General features: G+C 39.1%; 1 protein-coding gene across 4 annotated transcripts in view; it reads left to right on the top strand.

Annotated features, from left to right (window-relative positions):
* Positions 1-16,616, top strand: part of PPP4R3A (protein phosphatase 4 regulatory subunit 3A) — a 47,419-nt gene extending 30,803 nt beyond the window's left edge. For all 4 annotated transcript variants that reach the window (XM_075426181.1, XM_009936795.2, XM_075426180.1 and 1 more), the window contains 11 exons: positions 1,382-1,459; positions 1,560-1,676; positions 2,182-2,298; positions 3,638-3,769; positions 3,862-3,964; positions 5,259-5,417; positions 7,133-7,302; positions 9,128-9,270; positions 12,546-12,736; positions 13,140-13,366; positions 15,737-16,616. In XM_075426181.1, the coding sequence (XP_075282296.1) occupies positions 1,382-1,459; positions 1,560-1,676; positions 2,182-2,298; positions 3,638-3,769; positions 3,862-3,964; positions 5,259-5,417; positions 7,133-7,302; positions 9,128-9,270; positions 12,546-12,736; positions 13,140-13,366; positions 15,737-15,850 (1,551 nt within the window). In that variant the 3' untranslated portion in view covers positions 15,851-16,616. The remainder of the gene's footprint in view (positions 1-1,381; positions 1,460-1,559; positions 1,677-2,181; positions 2,299-3,637; positions 3,770-3,861; positions 3,965-5,258; positions 5,418-7,132; positions 7,303-9,127; positions 9,271-12,545; positions 12,737-13,139; positions 13,367-15,736) is intronic.
* Positions 16,617-23,794: the final 7,178 nt, after the last annotated feature.

Raw genomic sequence — 23,794 nt, 5'->3', positions numbered from 1 at the left:
AGGCCTCTGCTATCTCTTTTGATTTTGAAGCAGACACAGAAATGGCACCTGAAATTGTGTCCAGAAATCACTCTTGTTCATTATCACTAGGCTATTGGGTCAGGTTAGAAGCACAGCACAGCATCAAACGAGAGGAAACATGGCGTATCCCAAATGTAGGGTTTAGCTTACAGTGTGGTGAAATGCCTTGAGGGGTAGTAGCTGGTGCCAGCCTGTTTTGGGTTGGTCTGTGTTGTGTGGTGCCGGGTTGTGACAGTGTTGCAGCTGCATTAGCGTGGTGGGCTGTGGGAACTGAGGTACTGGGTTTCTCAGCAAGGCTGCAGGGCAAGCCAGGATGAGGTACCTGGATAAGGTGCAATATAAGAACGTTTGTGCAGATGTATCTGAAGTACTTTTGCAGTTCCACTCTATGCCATGTAAACATAAACAAGGCAGCTTGGGTTCCTGGCACGGTGGGTTTGGCGTGGAGGGGCATTGCCCGTGGCGTTACTGCCTTCACAAGAAACAACACTCTGGCACCTTTTTGAAAAAATGTATTCATATCTGATGCACAGGTATGTCTTTCAAGCAAGTGCTGTCTTATTACTGTATAATATTGGGAAAAGGATGAGGGAAGTTTTATTTCTGTTTTAGTAATCTTCTGGTTGTTAGGACTGTAAAGGTTGAGAAGCTAAGTATTGCTGCTTTTCAGTCGAACTATGCGTTTGTCATGTGTTGGCTTCTGTTTGCCATTTTGCTGAGGTACAGCAGCATAAAAAATAGCGGAATGGGTTTTGATTGCTGCCAGCCAGAATGCCCCAGAAATGCTGTATGTAATAGGAACGGTTACTTCGATTCAGTTTCTAAAATTCACCCTTTTCACAACATTGGCGGGAAAGAAGCTCACCTCATTCCTGCATTAGGCAGCTCTCCCTTTGTCGTGTGGTTACTTTAGTTCTGCTGCGAATACTTCGTAACACTCCAAAGATACACGTGTGTGCAGGCCTGAGTGGGAGACCATGAAGCAAGGGCGTTGCAGGGTGGTTTAGGGGGATGGGCATGTGACAAGGCGGAGGAAGTTGGAGAAGTTATAGGCAAAATGATGGGAATGGCCATGGAACAGAGAAGAAGGACAGCCAAAAGGCACTGCAGGATACGTCATAACTGCGGCTGAGGTGTTGGGAGGTGGAGTGGTGTTGAAAGTGATAAAAGCGCAAAAACAAGATTCTTATTCATTTGTTTGAAAATTGAATTAGAAAGTTGATAACTGGTATGATTAACTACAGTACACAAGCATATGTTCTCTTAATTGCAGGAGGCATGGTTTAGAAGAACTTCACGTTACACTTGGATGCCTTTTGATATTGACAAATAAACAAATGGTATTGTTTTGCCTTTGTAGGAAGATGAAAAATTTCTGACAGACTTGTTTGCACAACTAACAGATGAAGCCACAGATGAGGAGAAAAGACAGGAGTTGGTAAGAAATCTGTAAAATATACATGAAAGGACAGCTACTACAAAGTGATACATGCATCTTTTTTTTAATTACTAACTAATATATTATTCCTGTTTCTCAGGTAAATTTTCTGAAAGAGTTTTGTGCATTCTCTCAAACATTGCAACCTCAAAACAGAGATGCATTTTTCAAAACCTTGTCAAACATGGGCATATTGCCAGCACTAGAAGTCATATTGGTAAGTCAGTTCAATTTTACTTGTGATAACAATTTTGTTTATCTCCAGAGAGGTTTTTTTAAAAAGTAAGTATCCCAGACTTCAGTCACATGGTTTTCTGAAGGGTTTGCTTCATTTGTCTTGTCTTAGCTTGAGATTCAGAACATATAAAATATTTTTTTAAAACTTTAAAAGCAGTTGCAATATGACATTGGTAAGTGCCCTGGCATTCTTATTTTTTTGTTTTCTCATTCGCTTTCCTATCTTTACATGCTTCTTGGTGTACAATTAAGTAAGAAAATAGGGCGATAGACCAAAGGGCAGCGAGACCATAAAATCTGTTTTGCCCAACAGTTGTGAAATGTACAAAGTAGAGGTTAGAGTCAATTCAGCTTTAGAATACAGTTTTAGTAATAGTTAAGTATGATTTGTAAGTAGGAATTAAAAGCTATCTGCTTTCTGTTTTTCATTCCATTTAAGCCTTTTCTGTAAAGGAAACATAGGCTATTTTATTTGGCTTTTCCAGGGTATGGATGATGCACAAGTACGAAGTGCAGCCACTGATATATTCTCATATTTGGTTGAATACAACCCATCCATGGTACGAGAGTTTGTCATGCAGGAGGCGCAGCAGAATGATGATGTAAGTAGAGAGTCCCCAGAAATGCCTGTATTGGTTTTTGAAATTACTGGTTTGTATTTTACAACTCTTAATGACATGAGCCCTAGTTCTGCAGAAGTGTGGAATATAGTCATGATGGTTACAGGATACTGAACTACCTTTTTTTTTTTAAAGTTGTCTTAGTTGGGTGAGATGAATGCACACCTGTTTACATATTCTTGCTCTGTTGCACATAAAGTAAAACAGGTTACTGTAAACCAGCATTTTGGTTAAGATCAGCAGTCACACAAGCAAAATCTTTTTTTTTTGAGTGACGGCCTCCTTGAAATGCAAAATATAGATTTCAGGCTTGATCTTAGCATGGGCATGCATGTTTAATTTACTTGTAAGATGCTTGTGTTCAGTTTACTCTCACACACATTGAAAGTGGAATTACCACCCATAGCGTTTAAGAGCACTTTGTGATAGAGGTTTACACTTCCCAGAGATCCTCAGTAGCTGATTAATACAAAATGGTAGCACACAACTAGTAGTAGGAGAGGTGTTTCAAAGTGGTGTTCAGTGGAGAAAAAACATTGTGCTGCCTTTTCCTTAAAGGAGCTAGTTAATGTTTTGTCTTGTATCTGCTAAAGATGTGCCAGAGAACAGGAATCTGCTGGTGCTGCTACTCCTGTACTGTAGGAAAGGGGCAGCTGGGACAAGGCACATCGCTGGTGGTTCCAGCCACTCGAGTCTGACGGCTGTCCTCGTTGATAGGGGACAGTGGTAACCAAGCAACTTTGGTGTAGGGATTCCTAAATATAAATATTATTTTCCACTTCTGTGTGTTATTTTTGTTTACTGCAAATACGTGTTGGGGTTATTTTTAGGTGAAAATAAGCTCATCAAGTTCACTAGCATTATAAAATTTACAGTTGTATATTTCTGGAAATAAAACTCTTGGTATGTGTTCTAAATTAAAACTTCTGTACTCTGAAAATGCTTCCAGAAATCAGTTGAACTTTGAGGCTTAAGTATCTGCCTCTGTACTTTTTATCTTTTGGCATTTCAGTTCACACTAAATTCTGAATTAGATAGTTAATTTCAGAACCATTTTTAGTTGCTTTGAAAGATTCTTCTTCACTGCTTGTCTTCTTCCTGTTGAACCACTGACCAGAATGTGTCCCTGGCACGTAAAGTTAATTTGTTTCTGTTAAATTTGGGGTTTTTTTGTTTGGTAGTTGTTTACATTTTGAAAAATTTTGATAGAGCACCGTTTTTAAGCAGGCGGTACCCCTTTTAGAAGATAATTTCATGTTTGGGGCAAGGGAGTAGCATTAGGATTGATTTTGGTTTTTTTTGTTTTTCCCCTCCCCATTAGGATATATTACTCATTAACCTCATTATAGAACACATGATTTGTGACACAGATCCCGAACTTGGAGGGGCAGTGCTACTCATGGGTTTGCTTCGTACTTTAGTTGATCCAGAAAACATGCTTGCCACTGCCAATGTAAGTAAATAGCTTCAAATGAAATTACATTCGGTTTTTCAGAGTATTCTGTGATATGTGTTACATATGTAATTTTTTTTTTCATTCTTTAGAAAACAGAAAAGACAGAGTTCTTGGGTTTCTTCTACAAACATTGTATGCATGTTCTGACAGCCCCTTTATTGGCCAACACGACAGAGGACAAGCCTAGCAAAGGTAATGCCACTCTGGATTTTGGGCGCATCAGGGCTGTTGAATGTCAGTGTTTAAAATAGAACAACTGTCAAAGGACGTTTTCAGTCTTTAAGAGAAACTGAGTCTATGATACATAGTTCAGAGTAAAATGTTGATTCATTCATGATTTAGCCATTTGAATAATTTAGAAGTGTATATTTCAGCAGAGACCTGATTTAAGAAGTGAAAAACATTTGCTGCAGATTTTGCTTCAGTGAAAATGAAAACATTTGTATAATTTTCAGTAACTCACGGGGCTGCTCAGTGACATAGACTTATAAGCATGAGTAAATTTGTTTTAAAGTCAGAGATTACTAGAAAGGATGCAGAATTACTCCTGAGCAGGTGCGTATCACAATGCTGTCCTGGATTTGTTGGTTCTAATCAGACTAAGAAAGCAGAGGTCAGTGATGAAGTAACTGTGCTTGCTGGCCACTAGCAGCCGTACTGTTTGTTTATTAACAGCATAACACATCCAAAAAGGATGTAAAAGGAGGTAGATAAATGATACAGAAATGTTCTTTAAACTTTTTAAGTGATTGTATAGATTTCCAAGGGATTAGGTAAATTAATCTGTTTTATCTTGACTGGCTTCCAGATGGCTTGGAAGTGAGATTTTTACTATTTAAAATACTTGTGTCTTTTAATGGTCAACAATCTGGCAATATTTTTAAAAAGGTAGCACTACCTTTTAAAAAAAAAAAAGATTAAATTTAGTATGTAATTAATGTATTAATTGTCTGATTAAAAGCAGGATTTGAGTTGTGTTTTGTATATGCTGATATGATTGTGTCCTAGAATTATTAAAATAGCCTGAGATATTTCTTGCATAATACTTCCGTTAAAAGGCATGATAGATCACATCTTTGGTACAAACGTAGTCTAGGAACTGCATATAGGGCAATACTTATGATATAGATTTGTGGACATCGTAAGGAGACTTGGTTAAATAAGCCTGACTGCTTGTGTTAGTGTTAAGTTCTGTACTTTCTGAACCTCCAAATACTGATTTAAGACAGACAAAATGTAGTTGTTTCTATAGTTAAAGAGTGTTTCCTGCCTTATCTGTATAAATAGAAAGTACTCAGCCCTTAAGAAGCTTGTTCAATTTCTATTTTAAAGACTAAACATACCCTGCAGCATGTTCCCTAAACTATCTGTGCGAATATACAAGAACTTGGAAATGCTTACCAGACTGCAGCTGGATATTCATAGTTAGCTTCTGAACGCAATATCCTACATACATTTAGTTAATTTGGTTTTGTTTTTATTACAGATGATTTTCAGACAGCCCAGCTCTTGGCGTTAATACTGGAATTGCTAACTTTCTGTGTAGAACATCATACGTATCACATAAAGAACTACATCATTAACAAAGATATCCTGCGAAGGGTACTCGTTCTCATGGCTTCAAAGCACGCTTTCCTGGCGTTGTGTAAGTTTGGAAGCAAAAGAATAAACTGATATTTTATGAGTGTGAGGTGTTACACGTCTTCATTCCGCCAGAAGAAAACTGTCCACAGATCATGACAATTCATCACTGAACACAGAAATTCTACTATTATACTCTGTGTTTCTCATACCCATTTAAAGATATGTCAGCTAGTATTAGTAAATAATTTTGTATTTATAGATGTCTTTTTACCTAAAAATCAGAAGGATTTTTCTTAATCTCAACATAGAGGTGAATTGAAAAGATGGCATCTCAATACTCAGGGCTACAAAAATGATCCGAGGGCTGGAGCACCTCTCCTATGAGGACAGGCTGAGAGAGTTGGGCTTGTTCAGCCTGGAGAAGAGAAGGCTGCGGGGAGACCTGATTGCAGCCTTTCAGTACTTAAAGGGAGCCTATAGGAAAGATGGGGACAATCTTTTTAGTAGAGACAGCAGTGACAGGACGAGGGGTAATGGTTTTAAACTAAAACAGGGTAGGTTTAGGCTAGATATAAGGAAGAAATTCTTTACAATGAGGGTGGTGAAACACTGGAACGGGTTGCCCAGAGAGGTGGTGGAGGCCCCATCCCTGGAAACATTCAAGACCAGGTTGGACAGGGCTCTGAGCAACCTGATCTACTAGTTAGTGGTGTCCCTGCTCGCTGTGGGGGGTTGGACTAGATGACCTCTAGGGGTCCCTTCCGACCCAAAACTTTCTATGATTCTATAATTCTATGATTCTATATTGAATATCCTAAGAGGACCACTGTAAGTTTTGGTGGTTTTTAAGTAGAAATTCTCACAGGTATTTTGATTAGAGATATGCTTATCTGACTGCATTAAACCACACAGAAGGTCAGTGTGCTGCTTTTCAACCTCTGGTAGTTTCTTGACTGTGGTCAGCACAGTAATAGCAAAGCAGTGTGACTTGATTCTGGGTGCAAATAAGACATTTTTTCCATGGTTCCATTGTGCACAGAGTAAAACAGTGCCTAACGTTGACTGAGCAGTACCATACAATAAGAATTACCTTTTGAATTTGTAGCTGAATCACCTGAGTTTGGTTTTAGAACCCTTGAATAATCTTTTTTCACGTACACCTCGTTACTAACCACAATGTGCTGCCTTACAGCGAGATGATACTCTACTTCCTGTTTATGGGTGGAAGCATACTTGTGTATGCTTCGGAGTTTCAGAAAGAGCTGTAAACTGGATGTAAATTAAGTCTTTACTATGCGTGTGAAGAAAATGTCATTTACCAATTTTAAAATGAGATAGTTTGCATCCTAATCAAATAGGACTGAATTAAATGTAATCAAACTTACATTTGAATAAGAGGAGTGATAAGCAAATTTCCCAGTTCTTCTTCTGAGGAAATATTTTACCTTTATCATAAGTAATTTAAAAAATCGAAAGTACATCTTTTTGTTAGTGGTAATACGGTTAGACAGTAGTATATTATTTTTTGAGTGAACAGAGGTGGTTTCACTTGTACAACTATGATGGAGGATTTCTTTATGACAAAATAGATAAGTAATCTTCAGCGGTACAGTCAAGACTGTTGATAAGCAGAGAACAGCTGAATGTATTACCTGGTTTTAATAGTCTAGTGCTGTATAAGAACTGAAGCTGCAAATTGCCCTAACTAATGCTGAGTAATTTCTGAGTTTTTTTCTTCAACATTTAAAAATTCTTTTGACAACACTTCTGTTTCAGGTGCCCTTCGTTTCAAGAGAAAGATAATTGGGCTGAAGGATGAATTCTACAACCGTTACATAATGAAAAGTTTCTTATTTGAACCTGTGGTCAAAGCATTTCTAAATAATGGTTCCCGTTATAATCTGATGAACTCTGCCATAATAGAGATGTTTGAATTTATCAGAGTGGTGAGTGCTATTACATGCTGAAGATAATTACTGTATTGTCTAATCTTGTAGTTCAAGATGACTTTTTCTTTTTGCTTGTACCCTAAATTATGCTATCATAGTGGGGACATATGATACTATATTTAAACTTTCTTTTATATCGCAGTTACATATTTGCACGTGTTCTCTCTTACGTTCAAACAGTACCGTGACTTGAAAATTGCATTCACTCGACGGTGTATTCACAGTACCCAGATTTGCAAAGGCAGCCCTCATCAAGTTTCATCATGCAGATAGGGTGGGCCTGTTATGACAGGAATGTAATTTGAAACTACTGCTACAGAAGTATCAAATTTAGCTGTGCTATGTAGTGTCAGTTCAACAGAACAGGGAAACATACAGCTGAGATACCAGTCTTTTCCGATTACATTGATGGAATGCTACAAAGTTCCTTCCCTGGGAGTCTCTTAAAACATTCACACCAATTTGGCTGTCTGGACAGTACTGTTTCCTCACTGTTCTTTGCATCCAGATTCTGACAGGGTGCTTTACAGGCTGTAACTGTGGTAAGTGGGGCCAAGCCAGGGTGCAGACAATTGTGCAGGAGTAAGTGGGTGAGGAGAAAAGGAGGCTCTGTCGCCTCTTGAAATCTTCTGTGTTGTGATGACCTCTTTCCTCTTTGAGTTGGGACTCAAGGTAATTCAAGGCTGAGATGACCTGATGATCATGGAAGAGTTGATTTAAAAGTGGTTTTGAAGCTATGAAAAAGGTTAATGCATATAGGTGGCCCTGACTTCAGTACTCTGTGAGATTGGGTGCTCATTCTACAGTTCATGCTATGGGGAAATAATTAATCTTTTATTTTCTTATCCTCCTTTTCACATAGACACCCAGGCTGCATTTCCAGAATACTGGGTATCTGTCAATAATTTTTGTCAATCTTTTTTTTGTCCAGGTTTGTTTTCAAAGAGAGCAAATTTTAATAAAGTGTGCTTTTGTTGTTACTGATGTATTAACCATTCATAAGAGGTGATCTCTGAGCACATAACTAAAAAGGAAAATAATCGGTGTGTTAAGATGTGTGTTCCTTTGCTTGTCCTTAGCAGATGGTGATTCAGGTTTTTGTTCTGCAGCGTATTCCAGGGGCTGTGCAGTGCTAAGAAAGCCGAACAACGCACAGGAGCGAGTTTCCTGCTGCGGTATGCAGAGCTGTGCTAGTCTCGGCTGCCTAGAGTGGCTTCGGGCAGCCACAACACTCAACTGAAAGAGCAGAACAGTTGCGAGGCTTTTGTAAAGGACCTTGCCCAGCACTGTATGGCCGCAGAGGAAAAACACGATGTTAGTTTCTGATTAAAAATATCTTCCTTGGTCTCATCCTAAACAAATACATTGAATAATTATTTTTACATAAGTAATTTATTTGCAGCGAGGCAGGAAACAGTATGAACGCTAAGTCTGTATCTCATAAAAATATTTTTAATTGACTGATTACAACAGGTATCAGTTATTCTATCAATATAAAAATATTTATGTTATAGTGGGAAAAACCTTTTAGAATTAGTTTTGGTATAATTTTCTATCAGTGTTTTAGGTCTGTTCATGTGTTTTGAAGGAGATATTGCTAGAAAATTGCTGCTATTATGCCTGTTTCACTAATCAAATATTTGAAGCTCTAGATTTTTAACTACACTTATATGCATAATACTCATTTTTGTGTAAGCTAATTAATATGATGCTTCCTATGAAATGTTTAAAAATAATCTCTCATTTCAGTTACTTTTCACAGTGTATTAAGTAAATTCATTTGAATGAAAATAAGTCACTTTACGTTCATTTGTTCCTACAGGAAGACATAAAATCTTTAACGGCTCATGTAATTGAAAATTACTGGAAGGCACTGGAAGATGTAGATTATGTGCAGACATTCAAAGGACTGAAACTGCGATTTGAGCAACAAAGGGAAAGACAAGATAATCCAAAACTTGACAGGTAAAATGCACTAAATGCTCTTATTAGTATATTAGTACTTTAATTCTGTTTTGGGAATATTGGTGGGTTGTTCTGTGGTAGTGGGAAATGTAAATAATTTAGGCTCCTGCTTGCATCTCGGGCATTGTTGAATTCACTTGATGAAAAGTGTGATTTCCAGATGTGTTACTTCAAACTCTTGATGAGCTTTCAGCTAACATTAGTTGCTGGACCCCCAGTAATAATGCTCAGTTGTCATATCCTAAACTTGTGTAGATTATTGTAAGGAGGCTGGAAGCCTGTCAAGTATCTGAAGTTCATTTGCTTAAATAACAGATTCCCACTGTTTGATGTGAGATTTTGAGAGATTGTTCAGCTGTGAATTACTGTTCTGTGGGTTTTTCCTTCAGTAATTCACGTGTCAGATTTCCTTTTATTTTAATTAGTTGTGGGAGTAGATATTTAGATAAGCTCTACCAAAATGACTGAGAAATAGAATATATAAAGAATTTTTCAGAGGATGCTTTTTTGTCAGTGTTTGTTTTTCACTCCATCAGCAAATCTGTCCACTGTAACACTAGAATCACTCCTCCTATTTGCCAGAGCAAAAGTTCCTTCCTTAGTACGCTGTTACCCAAGGTTGAAAGGTTAGCGTGTATAAAAATAGGAAGTTTAGGACTTTTTACTGCATTTATTTTTGGCAAATGGTATTACTTTTATGTGTAGTTTCATTAAAACAAAATGGACTGTTTATGTGAATAGATGAGTTACTCATAAGAACTGTTAGCAAGACCTGTTCTTGTTCTGTTGTCTTGAATTAGTTTTAAAACACATCAAAAAAATAATCCTGATTAGTCATACTAGGACATCTTGAAATTGCAGACTTTTAAGTTATTTTATTTCCTGCTACAAGATTTCTTAACCCATATTTAAATTTGAGACGTGTACAATTAAAATGAGAGTATAATCGTAGAAATGTTGAAGCGCTTTGAGGAGTATGTGTGGGATCTGCAGTTTTGAGTAACTAATGTTTTACCGGTGAGATGTTATAATTTTGGCTTGTGTCACCTCAGCTTATTACTTAAACAGCTGTGCTGGAGAGCAGCTCTGTGGAGAGGGACCTGGGTGTCCTGGTGGACAACAGATTGACCATGAGCCAGCAGTGTGCCCTGGCTGCCAAGAAGGCCAATGGGATCCTGGGGTGCATCAAGAAGAGTGTGGCCAGCAGGACGAGGGAGGTTCTCCTCCCCCTCTACACTGCCCTAGTGAGGCCCCATCTGGAGTACTGTGTCCAGTTCTGGGCTCCCCAGTTCAAGAAAGATGAAGAGCTACTGGAGAGAGTCCAGCGGAGGGCTACGAGGATGGTGAGGGGACTGGAGCATCTCTCCTACGAGGAGAGGCTGAGGGAGCTGGGCTTGTTCAGCCTGAAGAAGAGAAGGCTGCGAGGGGACCTTATAAATGCCTACAAATATCTGAAGGGTGGGTGTCAGGAGGATGGGGCCAGACTATTTCCAGTGGTGCCCAGTGACAGGACAAGGGGCAATGGGCACAAACTGAGGCACAGGAAGTTCCGTCTGAACGTGAGGAAGAACTTCTTCCCTCTAAGGGTGACGGAGCCCTGTCCCAGGCTGCCCAGGGAGGTTGTGGAGTCTCCTTCTCTGGAGATATTCAAGACCCTTCTGGACAAGGTCCTGTGCAGCCTGCTGTAGGTGACCCTGGTCTGGCAGGGGGGTTGGACTAGATGACCCACAGAGGTCCCTTCCAACCCCTACCATTCTGTGATTCTGTGAAATTCAAGCCCTTGATTCTTACGTTAATGCCTGTGTTGGAAAGAACACTCAGCTGTTTCCTTCAGTAATTTCCATTCAGTATAGGAAGTGAAACATCAGTCTGTTCGTGACTTAAGTTGAGCTAAGTGATTGTGTAGTTGTGCCGCATGAGTTAATCCAACAGAAAATTACAGCCTCAAGAGGATTGTAGCTCAGCTAGCCCAGTTTTACCTCCCTCTTGCATTTTATGTAGTGGCTGCACAAGCCCTGTCACAGTCCATGTAATTTCTTAAGTGACAAGCCAGAAATAATAAATTGCAAAAATAACAAGAATCTCTTTATGCATTTCAAGAAAGAATAGTTCAGTAAGGAAGGAGGCCAAAAATTTCATTGACATGGGCCATGAAAGGATTAAGAAGAGTGCTGCTTAACAGTTTTGCCCCATTAGCAGAACTTGAATTTAAATGCAGTGTAAAATCATGCAGTATGTATAGATCCAGATAATGGTATTGGTAAGCAAATTATTCAGAATTAGATTTATATTTAAAAGTACATTTAACGTTCTTATTTAATACTTTGTAATTTCTTAATTTTTCCCTTCTGGCTTTTTCCTGCAGTCAGCAATGCAAGACCTTTTCTCTAAATAGAACAAGTCTAGATGGTATTATTAACATTTTGATTCCAGTAGCAGAGACTTTATGAAAAAACATTGCATTTCAGGCTTACATTGTGGCCAGTAAATTTTGAAGACGTGCTGCAGACAATTTGTCCAGAGTTTCACGCTTTTGTTGGAAATTGGCTGTTAGAATCAACATCTAGCCAAGGAAAGAGTGTTCTCAACCTCTCTTCCACTTCTCCCCCCCCCGTTCTTCGGGGTGCACATCACTGTCCCTCTCCTCCAAGGCCGTAACACTATTTCTGTGAGAAACAAGAAAAGGAAGGTGGAGCTGAGATAGAGCAGTGCTTACCATAGATCAGATGGGGAGGGACAAGTGGCATCTTGTATCCAAGACTCTGTAATATATCTATTTTAAACTGGAGTCATATTTAAGATAAATTTTCGGTTGGTTGTTGTGGGGTTTTTTTTGTCCTTAACACATTGAACTCCAAATACTGACAAGTTATAAATTATTTTCAGAAGAAAAGTCTATAGTTTCCAAACTGCTTGTTTTACAGTTTTTTATTTACCGATGCAAACTGTTAAATCAAGCCTGAGTGCAACAGAGCAGTGACATTAAAATTAATTTTAAAAAGTGCGGTTTGTAAGCGACAGGATTTTGCACAGATAGAGTAGTCTGAATGTGCTATTAGCAGAGTTGTACTTTATTTGATTATTTATAAAGAACAGGTTTTAATGGTATTTGCATTGAAAATACAAAGATTCACATTATAGAATGATTTGATGCCATTTTTATTGCTCTACAATATTTGTATCTGTAAGCTGTCTCTGTAAATGTCGAGTGGAAGTTTTATTATTAATATGAGTTGGGTTTTGACTCAAAAGTTTTAAAACATACTGTTCTGCAGCATGCGCTCCATTCTGAGAAACCATAGATACAGAAGGGATGCAAGAACCCTGGAGGATGAGGAGGAAATGTGGTTTAATACTGATGAAGACGATATGGAAGATGGAGAGGCAGTGGTGCCCCCTTCTGACAAAACTAAAAATGATGAAGATATTATGGACCCTATCAGTAAATTCATGGAAAGAAAAAAATGTAAGTGATGAGAAGAATGCCATATGGCTTATGCAGAAGCCATAACTTGTATTCTTTAGTCCTACTGCAAAGAATGATTTGCATGTATTTATTTGCATGATAATCTTAGGTGATAGTCAGGTTTTTCTGTGTTTTATTCAGGTTTATAATGCAAAATTTTCAATGTGAATGTTCAGGTGGTGTCATTGGTAGAATAAAAGTGTTCATTCTTGGCCAGTGACAACAGCTGGTAGGTGGTATAGTAGTAGTATAAAAAAAAAAAGTCAATGATGACTCACTTTACCAATTCGTACATGAAGTATTAAGCCTTTTCCCATGCAGTAAAGGGATTTGTAATTGAATGTTTTGCTCAGTAACACTGCTTTACTTTTGCTTTTTTGTGTGTGTGTTCTTTTCTCTCCAGTAAAAGAGAGCGAAGAAAAGGAAGTTCTTCTGAAAACTAACCTTTCAGGTCGTCAGAGCCCAAGTTTCAAGCTTTCCTTTTCCAGTGGTACAAAATCTAACGTTACCAGCCAGTCATCTGCAAGTAATCTGCCTGGATCCCCAGGGTCTCCTGGATCCCCAGGGTCCCCTGGGTCTCCAGGGTCAGTTTCTAAAAGCACATCTCAGATGGCAGCTATTACAACGAAGGTAATTTTGAATGCACATAGATTGACTTCATTGTTTCAGACTAGGTATATGCTTTAGCATCTCTCTCGAGTTTGTGTGAATTCTGACATGCTGAGCAGTAGTGGACTCTCTGGTTTGCGTGTACTTTTTTGTCTGGCCTTGAGCATTTTTAAGGAGATCTGACGTGCATAAAAAGAAGAAATAAAAGCTTTTTCAGTGCCCAAACTCTGAACCTATGAAGCATACAACTAGCTGCTGTTTGTAGTGATCTTTACTGTGAAATGCAGCCAACACTTTGCTTTTGTTAATTTACCCAGGGATATTTGCCAGGTAGTAATATAGAAATATTTTGGAAACATTGCCAAATTTTGCCAGACTCCATGATGTCCCACCACCCTCACTGAGAATTTCTGCTGTTACCATTTTTAGTATTTTTTAGAATGATGTAACTGGTACATGTGAAAGAAATAAGTTGTATTCTGGAGGGGTAGTTGCTGTATGCCAAAATGTAAACAGTTTTTAATACCCTAGCATGACTTTTTTACTTTTTGAAATAACATATAGTTTTGGGTTGGAACATACTGAGGTAGAAGAAGAAAGCCTGTTTAAAAGAGTCAGGATAACTTGCAGTGAATATCCAAACCCAGGATTTTAAAATACATTTTAGGATGCTGCTGGGTTTGAACAGATTTTTGGCTAAACCTCTTTTCGAACCAAGTCAGGGAAGTAGAGTGACTGGTGTTTTCTCAGCACTGGGGGGCAGATAAAGTAGTGTTGGTACAGCGGAGTTTGGATAAGAATTTACTTTTTGGATAAGAATTTACTTTCGTAACAAGTGTTTCCATTTCAGAAAGGTCAGGTGTGTATCTCAGTTCTCAGGTAGCCTTGGAATAACTCTGATTCATCCTTATTTTTTAATGCCACCATACTGCTTGTTCACGTGACTTCTACTAGAGGCAAATGGGATTTCAGATTTTTTCTTTTCTTATAGCCAAATGTGGCTTAAGAGTTTGTGTTTGGATTATCTTCTGTTGAAAACACCTGAAGGAGAAGAGTTTGGCTGATGGCAGAACTAAGTGACACTTCCTCTGAATCCTCCCGCAGAGGAAGGGGAAGCAGATCTATTTCATTTATGAAAAAAATATGGTAGTTAGTCAAGCACTTTTTAAAAGGGATAGAATTGGCTTGGAATTTAGTTCAGTCTATTCCGGGCTGCTGGAGGCTTGTTCTCTCCCAGACAGTATAATTCCTTGAATCTGAAATGGAGTCTTTACGTGTGGAGCATATTGCGTACAGCATTGGCTCCAAAATTTCAAGTTGTGGTGGCAAAAGAAAAATGTTCAGGCTACGCTGAATATGCAGTGCACTGAAAAACCATTCAAGGATTCAGGCATAAGCCACCTCCTTTCAGTAAAATGTACAGTTTATAAATGTACCACAGTCGCAAACTAACAGTGTGGGGAAAAAAACAGTGTTGAAATTGGGTTTTTCATTAAATATCTGATCTTGTTATTTTATGTGTAGTATACTCAGTGTTACGTTGTATGTGACTATACAGAATGTGTGTAATTATTTATGGAGTTGTATTATGGTATACAGTTGGCTGAAATTTTCTGTTTTGGATGTCTATCATTAGACACCTGAATAAGTAATACAATCTTTGAGTGAAGTACCAGTAGCTGCCACTGTAGTCAAATGCTGGTTAAGCTTCAGAAGTTGCTGTGTACTGTAGGTAGAGGAAGTTTTAGAAGTTCATGCTGCTTCTTCATGGGTCCAGAGCTGCCTAATCTTAAAATTTGTGGTTATTTGCAACACAAGAGAGTTTTTAATATTACTATATATGCTTTCATTTTCAGCTGCCAAGTTGTTTAAATTTTGTAACTTGTACACTTCATTCAATTATACAAAAAAAAATCTTGAAGTTACTACACATTAAAACTAGCTTTTTTGAAGACAGACTGTGTTCTAAAAGTATCGCAATTCAAAAATTCAAATTGAAGGATACTCTGTTTCTGAAGTACTTCCAGATGGCTCATTGCTGCAGTCAGCTGTGCTCGTTAAAAAAAATTTACATCTTTACAGATAGAGCTGCAGTGACACTTAGAGAAACTAAGTAGATTTTTGGATTTTCTTAAATTTCAACTGGAAATATTTCTATCCAGTTGGATAGATGAAACCCCATTTGAGGTTTATTCATTTAAACATTTTTCAGGCAATCTCATTTTCATTCATACTGAAGGATTTATTTTTGTTCTGCTTCATTTTGTTCAAAACTTCATGAATCTGTATGCTTATGGTGATATTCTGTGCAAACAGAATTTTCCTATACATATGTGAAGTATCAATGTGAAAACGTTTTCTTGATTATAGTAATAGTGTTTGTCTTTGTAGGGAGGCCTCGTTGGGCTTGTAGATTATCCTGATGATGATGAAGAGGATGATGAAGATGAAGATAAAGAGGAAACTTTACCATTGTCAAAGAAAGCAAAGCTTGAGTCATCATAATGGCAACTGCTGAAGAACATTACCAGTTGGAGGAAGGGTATTTTTCCAAAAACAAAACAAACCCACAGCAAAGCAGCAATCTTTTGTGAATTACTCTGTGTGACACAGATCAACCATTACAAATGGATTTCTGCCAATCAAGTGCCAATTCAAAGCAGCAGAAGAAGGGGAAATACTTCGTTTACGGGAAAGACTTATGCCTTTGAGCTCTCCAGCTTGGACCACATGTTGCCCTTTTCTCAGGGAAGGAAATGGAAAACAAAAAAAAACTAACAAAAAAACCAACAAAAACAAAAAAAGCCAACAGGGCAGGAGTTTTGTTAGTGGAACTCTGGATTGGCTGGTCAGTTGCTACAATCAGAATATGCTTTCTTGGACCACGTATGAGACTTCTGAAGAAAAGGCGCGTTTTGCCATAATTCTTCACTAGTTAAGAATGCCAGCAGTTTCTTTGTATAAAAGAGACCTGCCTTTGAAATCATACATTCTGAACATTTTAGTCAAGCTACAACAGGTTTTAAAAACCAGTACGGGGGAGGGCTGAATATAAAGTTTCCTCTTTTTTTTTAAATCTGTTCCCTTTGCCCTTTAAACTGCAGAATTTTTTTTGGAGGTGGGGGATTTGTTTGTCCCTTCTTGATTAAAGATTGAGTGGAATTCTAGATGTGGTCACTTTTGTGTCATAATTTTTTTTTTGCCCCCCTGAGTGTATGCTTAGTTGTTGAGTATATATTTGGGACCATTAAAATTTTTTGATGTAATATAATCTCACTGTTGTGCTGGTACCTGTTTCACCCTGTGTAATTTTGTTCTGCATCACAGTTCTTAATATGTTTAGGATTTTATGGAAGATGGTATAGTTTTTATTGGAAAAAAAAATAATCTTGCCACAATGTGCATAAAAGCAATACTATTTTGTGACTAAATATTTTATATTAAATTTTACATCAGCAGCTGTTGAGAAAAAATTCAGGGAAATAGGATGGAATAAAAAATTGAAACCTATAAATATGAAATTAGTATTCCAAAGAGACTTTGAAATTTCATAACTCAGAACAGTGATGGTAGACTAACTCATCAAAATGCAAGATGGATGATTTAGGAATACCGATATATTGACTCATTTGACTGACAAAAATAAAAAAGAAATAATTAAAGCTGAAGGAAAATGGCATTAGTGGTATTTTTTTTAAAACCTCTGATTCCCTTTGGAATACCAGTTTTAGTGAATCAAAGATGGTTGTATAATAAACTCTTTACAAGGATACCATCTTTTGAAATTTACTCAATTGAAAAACAGCAATTAAACTTTGGGTCTAACTCAGTGACTACATTCTTTCCCCTTTAGAGTTGATTTCCTTGTGGACGTTCAAAGCACCAGTGTTGCAACAATCCTGATGTTACACATTAATGTATGACATACAAGAAATAAGAGAAATGAAAATCTGAGGCTGGATCATACGGGATCACACCCAAGTGTAGATTAGCACTTTGTTTCTGAAAGTTGTGCGTTGTGTGGCAGATTCTGTGCTAACTACAAAAGTCAAAGCTTTGTGCTTTGACTTTATTAATACATATTAGTAATTTCAGATTTAAATAAGAGTGTGCATTAGGGAAAAATAATTAGCCATCTTTTCCTCAAAAAGTTCATTTGAAATCACTTTCCAAGGTTGAGTTTTTACAGTGTGTTTGAAATGTCTGTGACGGGGCAGTTCTCAGCAGTGACTTTTACAGAGAGGGCAAGAGTTGAGCACTTGGTCGTTACAAGATGAGAGTCCCCGTGCTGTCTTAACAACCTGTCTGAAACCTGGTGTTTGCAAATTTGGTGTCAGAGCAGACATCGCGACAAGGAAATCTGTAATTTTGCAGGTTTTGTTAATTAGCCTGAATTTAAGTCCTTCACAATGTGTGAAACTTTACTTGAACATAAAGCTGTCAGAATTGATCCATATAGTCGTCTTCATGTCCTCCAGGCTATATCTCAGGAAGTTATTCTTTTGAGTTGGTGGAATGTTTTTTCTTAATTTTTTTTTTGCATTCCTTCACCTATTCAGTGCTTGATCTTGTGTGTGATGCTGCAGTCTTCTAAACTTTCAAATACTAGGAATCTCGGATTTTGGACTTCCAGTACTTGAAGCATTACATTTAACAGAAGAAACTACCCTTAAGTTACTGGGTTTGGTCAAAATAGTAGTGGAAGTAGGAGTATTTTGAACTTTTTATGTTTTTTTGAAGCTCTGGAGGACAGATAAAATGCTAAGCTGCACATCTTCAATGCTGTCTGACTTGCAATTCGATAGTTGTCTTCCCAATTACCTAATACTTGTGGTCTGACAGGACATGTCTACACTTAGATGATGTATTCATGGAAGTTGGAAGTAGTCTGGAAGCAGGTGACTTGGGGACAGTGGTGGGTATGCCCTTGCCCAGTGACTTGCACTTTTGTATTCATGGATATCTTGAAATATATTTCAGGAAAAAAAGGAAATAGTGGGATTGTGAGAAGTGATGGATATAAAAAAAAAAAATGGGTATGAGTTAAGAGCAGGAAAAAATTATGTTATGAAACAGTGTGGCTGATAGGGGGTTTTTTGTTCTTAGTTTTAATACTGTTAAAGAGCTGCATGTATATTGTATTAACCATGGCTCAGTCATCTTAATTGCATTTTAACTGTATCGTTAAGTATGGTTTACAGGGTAAACCCTTAAGTATTGTACAGGCAGGCTACAGAGTGCTTGAGTCCTCAGTACAGGCCCCTGTATTCCTTCAGTGGTTGAAAGGCGTGATGCTGGTTACTCTGATGTACACTTCCCAGCTTTGAGCCTAGGTTCGCTGGGGACACCAGACCAAAGTACGTAGCGTACCTGGTCCCCCAAGGAAGCACACCTTTGCACTAGTGAAAGTGATTCCAGGTAATCTGGAATATTTCCGGATTTTCTTCCACTGTACGCAGAGGGCGGCTGCATTCAGGTAACAGTGCACATCACCGAAAAACCGATCTGCTGTGTCATGAAGGCAGAAGGATGTGAAAGCTGGTGTATCTGACAAGAAGTTGTCTCTAAAAAGTACCTGTCTTTAATATACCTACTTGGTAAACAAGGTCAGGCTGTTCATCCGTCTCTCGTAGTTCACCCAGGGGAGACGTCATGTTCTCATGGAATCAAGTGGGCCCAGTCCTCCTAACATACCAAGGATGAAACTGCTCAGATTGGTTTGGGCTGTGTTTTCACATCTCTGCAAATTTCAGAAACTGTTTAATTGGGTAACCGAGTCTGTTCTCATAGTGCTGCTGTGGCTCCATTAGGGATTTAGTTACCTTTCAACCCAGCACAAGTTACACTGGTTGCCTTGCTAAGTTGTGTTTCCTGGCATCTGTAGAGCGGCCACAGAAGGCCAGCCTTACCTTTATCAACCGTTTTAGAGCTGCAGAGGCATCCTGGAGCAGTGCTGCCTGTACTGGAGTAGTACTGCAGTTCTCCTCCTGCCTTGAGGATATCCAGACCTGTTCTAGGCAAGCTGTGAAAGTAGGAGACCAGATGGGTTACTGCGTGGGCTCACCTGCAGTGTAACCAGGGAAGCATTCAAAGAGAAGTTACCAGCAACTGAAGGTAAGTTGTCCATGTGTGTGTTCTTCACCTGTTCCTACTGCTTTCTCTTTTTGGAGTCCAGAAGAAAATAAGGTATATACACAGCTTATAGTTCAGTCCAGAAAGGAGACAGGGCATGTGGGCATGCTGCAGCTCCAGCAGAACCACCTGGGAAGGATTTGTAATGCCTGCCTTCAACCATAGCCACAATTTAAAGTCTGCCATGTGAGGGAGTCATATCTTACTGTATTTTCACAGGTGTCTGGCTATTTGGCCAGCTTGTATCTTGATTTAATATTACTCCAGTTGCAATCACATTCATTGGAGCATGTAAGTCTTGCGGGTTTTTTATATAAATTAAAATTAATAAAACTATTCAAAGCTGAAATGAAACCCTGCAGACTGCTGGAAAGAAAGGCAATTAAAAAATGGAGGGGCGAGATAGAGTCTTCTGTATGCCAATTGTATTTATGAACAATGTAAATATACAAGCCAGTGGATAATTAAAAAAAGGTAGAATGCTACTAGAAAATGATTGAAATCGCTGCTGATTTACAGCGATTTCAGACCTGTGCCAGTAGCCTTGTGGCACACTGTTGCATCTCCTGGAGATGTAAGATGTCTGTTTCAGAACTTCTCTGAAATAGCTCCATGTGAACAACTATGGTTTAGGTTGAGACCTGGAAATTATATGGTATAAGGTGTAATTATGCTCACAAACCATGCATCTGTAATACAGACTGGGGATGACTTGGGCTGAATAATGTTGTTTTTGATACTCCACTTGTAAGCAACTTTAAATTACATGTGTAAAGATACTGTATGGGGGCTGCCCACCTAAAAGCGCTCATAGAATCACAGAATGGTTTGGGTTGGAAGGGACCTTTAAAGATTACCTAGTTCCACCCCCCCCGCCATCGGCAGTGTCACCTTCCACTAGACCAGGTTGCTCAAAGCCCTGTCCAACCTGGCCTCGAACACTTCCAAGAAGGGCATCCACAGTTTCTCCGGGCAACCTGTGCCAGTGCCTCACCACCCTCAGAGTAATCACGTGTATTGTTTGTTAGCATTGCTTCTGGAAGTACATGCATACTGGAGCCCTTACATTGTGCTCATGAGTTTTCAGACGAGGCTAGTCTTTTGTGTTTCAGATGTACACTTTAGTGGCTGAAATCTTGGAAATTTGATTTTAAAGTGCACTTACCTCAGTAAGGCTTATTTTAAACCTGCTGATGTTGAGTGGCCTTTTGACAGCTGTGGTGTTCAGGTGGCAGCTGTGTGCTGTTGGGTTGGAGAGTTCAGTACAGTCTTCCATCCTCCTGGTGAGGCCAGAGACGGCACACCTATACCGTCGCTCTGTCGCTGAACCGGTGTTGAATGGTCAAGGAGCCCCGAAGGAAGCTATGGTCGGGGATGTGCAGTCTGTTAATCTTGCCATTCAGCAGGATTCCATCAGTGTTGTGACTAAGGACATTGAGGTAACTGGAAGCAGCTCCTGATGAACCAATTTATGGGAGTCTGTGCTAGCAACAAAAGTCTGTGCTAACAACAATGAACATTTGGGAGAAACTTTAACAAACCTGCATTTCCAAGCTGCTTCTACTTGTACACGTTTGAAAATGGTGTTGAGTTAGATCATCTTATCCTGAAAAAAAAAGCTAGTTTCCTCCTCGTGGACCCCTGTCTCCCCTCCACAATTCCCTTGAAACAGAAGTGACCTCCTTTGCTGCCATCAGTCGGGACTTTGCAGATGAGCCAGGAAAGCTGGAAACTGCAATTCATGTTGAAGAAGTAACTGCTGACTAAAACCAACAACGGAGCACAGCTTTTAGTTATTTTTGAACTTCACCTCAAAGTGGAAATAAATCTTCCACCTCCAGATGTCTGAAAGGTAGTCTACCATATCACAACATAGGCCACCTCTTAATAACTGGTTGGTTGACAGACCTTTCCCACTGAGCATCAAGGCTTCCTCTACTGCAGTGATAACACACTATGGCAGTCTTAGGGTGCTGCTAGTATCAAAACGTGTCTGGCAGCTTGCAGTATCCTACCGGCCTTGGTAAAATATTAGCAAAGTATGGCTAGATGGCTGATGTAGATCAGATACAACAGTGTGTACAGTGTAGTGAATACAATCACTACAACACGTACAGACAGGAGGCATGTATAGCCAAGGAAGAGAATGGCTTTTGAACAGAAACGCCACCAGAGTCCTTGTATGTTCTACAGTGAGTATACAAACACTACAGCATATGTGAAACACCAGTGTTACAATGCAAATAACAATTCTCTCAAGCATCTGTAACTGAAAAAAAATCTCACTTCTAAGAGACCGGGCCAAGCCCATGTGATTTAAAGTCAATTTCTGTTCACATTGACCTTCTCTAAGATCAAACTGTTGCGTAATTCAACTAGAATCAAAGCCACCTTCTGTGTTTCAGCATGTTAAGTCAGCGCATGTGATACATAAACCACTGATCACCAATTTTTACCATATTCTTGTAAAACAGTTATCTCTAACCCCTTCTTTTGGGTTATCACTGCTCAACCTTAGTTTCGTGCCTTCTGTCACAACCCCTCAAAACTGGAGTCTTTATTAGTTCCTCAAATTCTGAAAATTCTTCCCACATCTGTCTGACTCTTGCACACAGAAGTGAATTTGGGGTGCTCTTTGAGCAGGTAGTACAGACACAAATTTCCCCATTCCCCACGTTGTTCACTGTTCCAGGGAATGGCTCTCCTCTTGGTAGGTATCTGAGGTGGTGGCACCCCAGCCCTACCTGGGGCTTTAAAATCTACCTCCCTGCCAAGGCTTTGTTAACTTCTCCACCTTGGAGTGTTTTCCTTGCATGTGAATTTACGCTTTTCTTAAACTCTAGCCAGCCTAAGTACTTTCCAAAGCCACTTATAAAATCTTTGGTTGTGCTTGCCTGTTATTGTTATCTAGCTCCCGATGTCATCAATATAGACACACTCTTGTATAACTAAAACACCAAAACAGCAGTCTGAAGAATGAACAATTCCCTAAAGCGTTGGATCTTCAAAATCACATTCTGTTTTTATAAGGATATTTGCTAGTGATGATTGATAGGAATTGATACTGACAATCTGAAAATGTTTTCAAATCATCAGTATTAAATCTTTAACATAATCAAAAGATGTTTCATTTGATACATTTTAGTTCTTTCTGTACTTCCCTTTTTCCCTTCAGAGGGGCCAGTAACAGTCCCTGGTGTGGTCCTATTGGTTCTTCTGCTCATCTCATGATACCCAGTTAATGCTGCTGGTGTAGTTCTTCTTTTACCTCCTGCCAAAGGGAGAGAAACTGGGGAACACACCTGGCAACCATCTGCCTCGGTTATGTTCTGTGCCTTGATGAGAACCCAAGATACGGGCTCATGCCATAGGTCCTTAAGCCTTTATGCAATTATTTTGGTCCTTGCCTCCTCAGTAATCACCTTCTCAACAGACCAGGCCCCATCGTGCCTTTCAAACCTACATGACACCTTCCCCTCCCTGCTGCTGCTTCAGATGACATCTTTCCCAATTTGCTGGGCACGCAGTTCCCACACTCCTGTATGCGAGGTCACCGCTTTGGATCACCACAACCAGCTTTTGTTTCTCACATCTCTTTAGCTTATGACTCTAACTTAAATGAATTTGTTCTCTTTTCTTTCAGGTTCATGAGCATTCCTCTGCTGCTGTGGCACTTGTTGCTTCTCTGAAGGGTTCAAGTCAAGGAGGTTACACCATCGTTCCTGTGTTTGCCTGGGATGTGAGTACTCCGCTCTTGCTTTCAAGTTCGTGCAAAGAGCCATAAACCACTGCTGCCCTGTCATCTTCTCTCCATGTATTTGCTCAGTGTTAACTTTATTGTTGCTTCGTGTATTTGACTCTGTATCTATTTTCTATGGACTCGGACGTTTATGAGATATTCTGCCCAAATCCTCTCTCCTTGTATTTTATACTCTGTATTATGCTCATCTCGTCAGGAGCCTACACAGATGGCTTAAATTTCAGCACTGAATGAACATCCCGCCCTATGTCAAAGGTTAGTGCTAGGTTTTCTGGGAGTTTCTCTCTGAATGTTTTCTTTCAGATACCAGGCACAGAGACTCTGTAAATCACCAGCATCCCCCCCCGCATTCAGATTGATGTAAGGCACATAAGCAAATACTTCTGGGTTTTTGTTTGTGTTTGGGTAGCACATGTAGTTTTGTTTCTCTTTATTTTCATTCAGATTTCTCTAACACAGTTTCTTTACCTCCTTTGTCCAAACAAAATGAACAATATCAAAACCAGCATTTCAGAATCGGATATTGCGAGGAGCAAAGCTATCTTCTGGCCACCTTC

Source organism: Opisthocomus hoazin, chromosome 7 (assembly GCF_030867145.1).
Source record: "Opisthocomus hoazin isolate bOpiHoa1 chromosome 7, bOpiHoa1.hap1, whole genome shotgun sequence".
NCBI classification, from domain to species: domain Eukaryota; kingdom Metazoa; phylum Chordata; class Aves; order Opisthocomiformes; family Opisthocomidae; genus Opisthocomus; species Opisthocomus hoazin.
The sequence above is the reverse complement of the archived record's forward strand: the minus strand, read 5'-3'. Positions and strand labels throughout refer to the sequence as shown.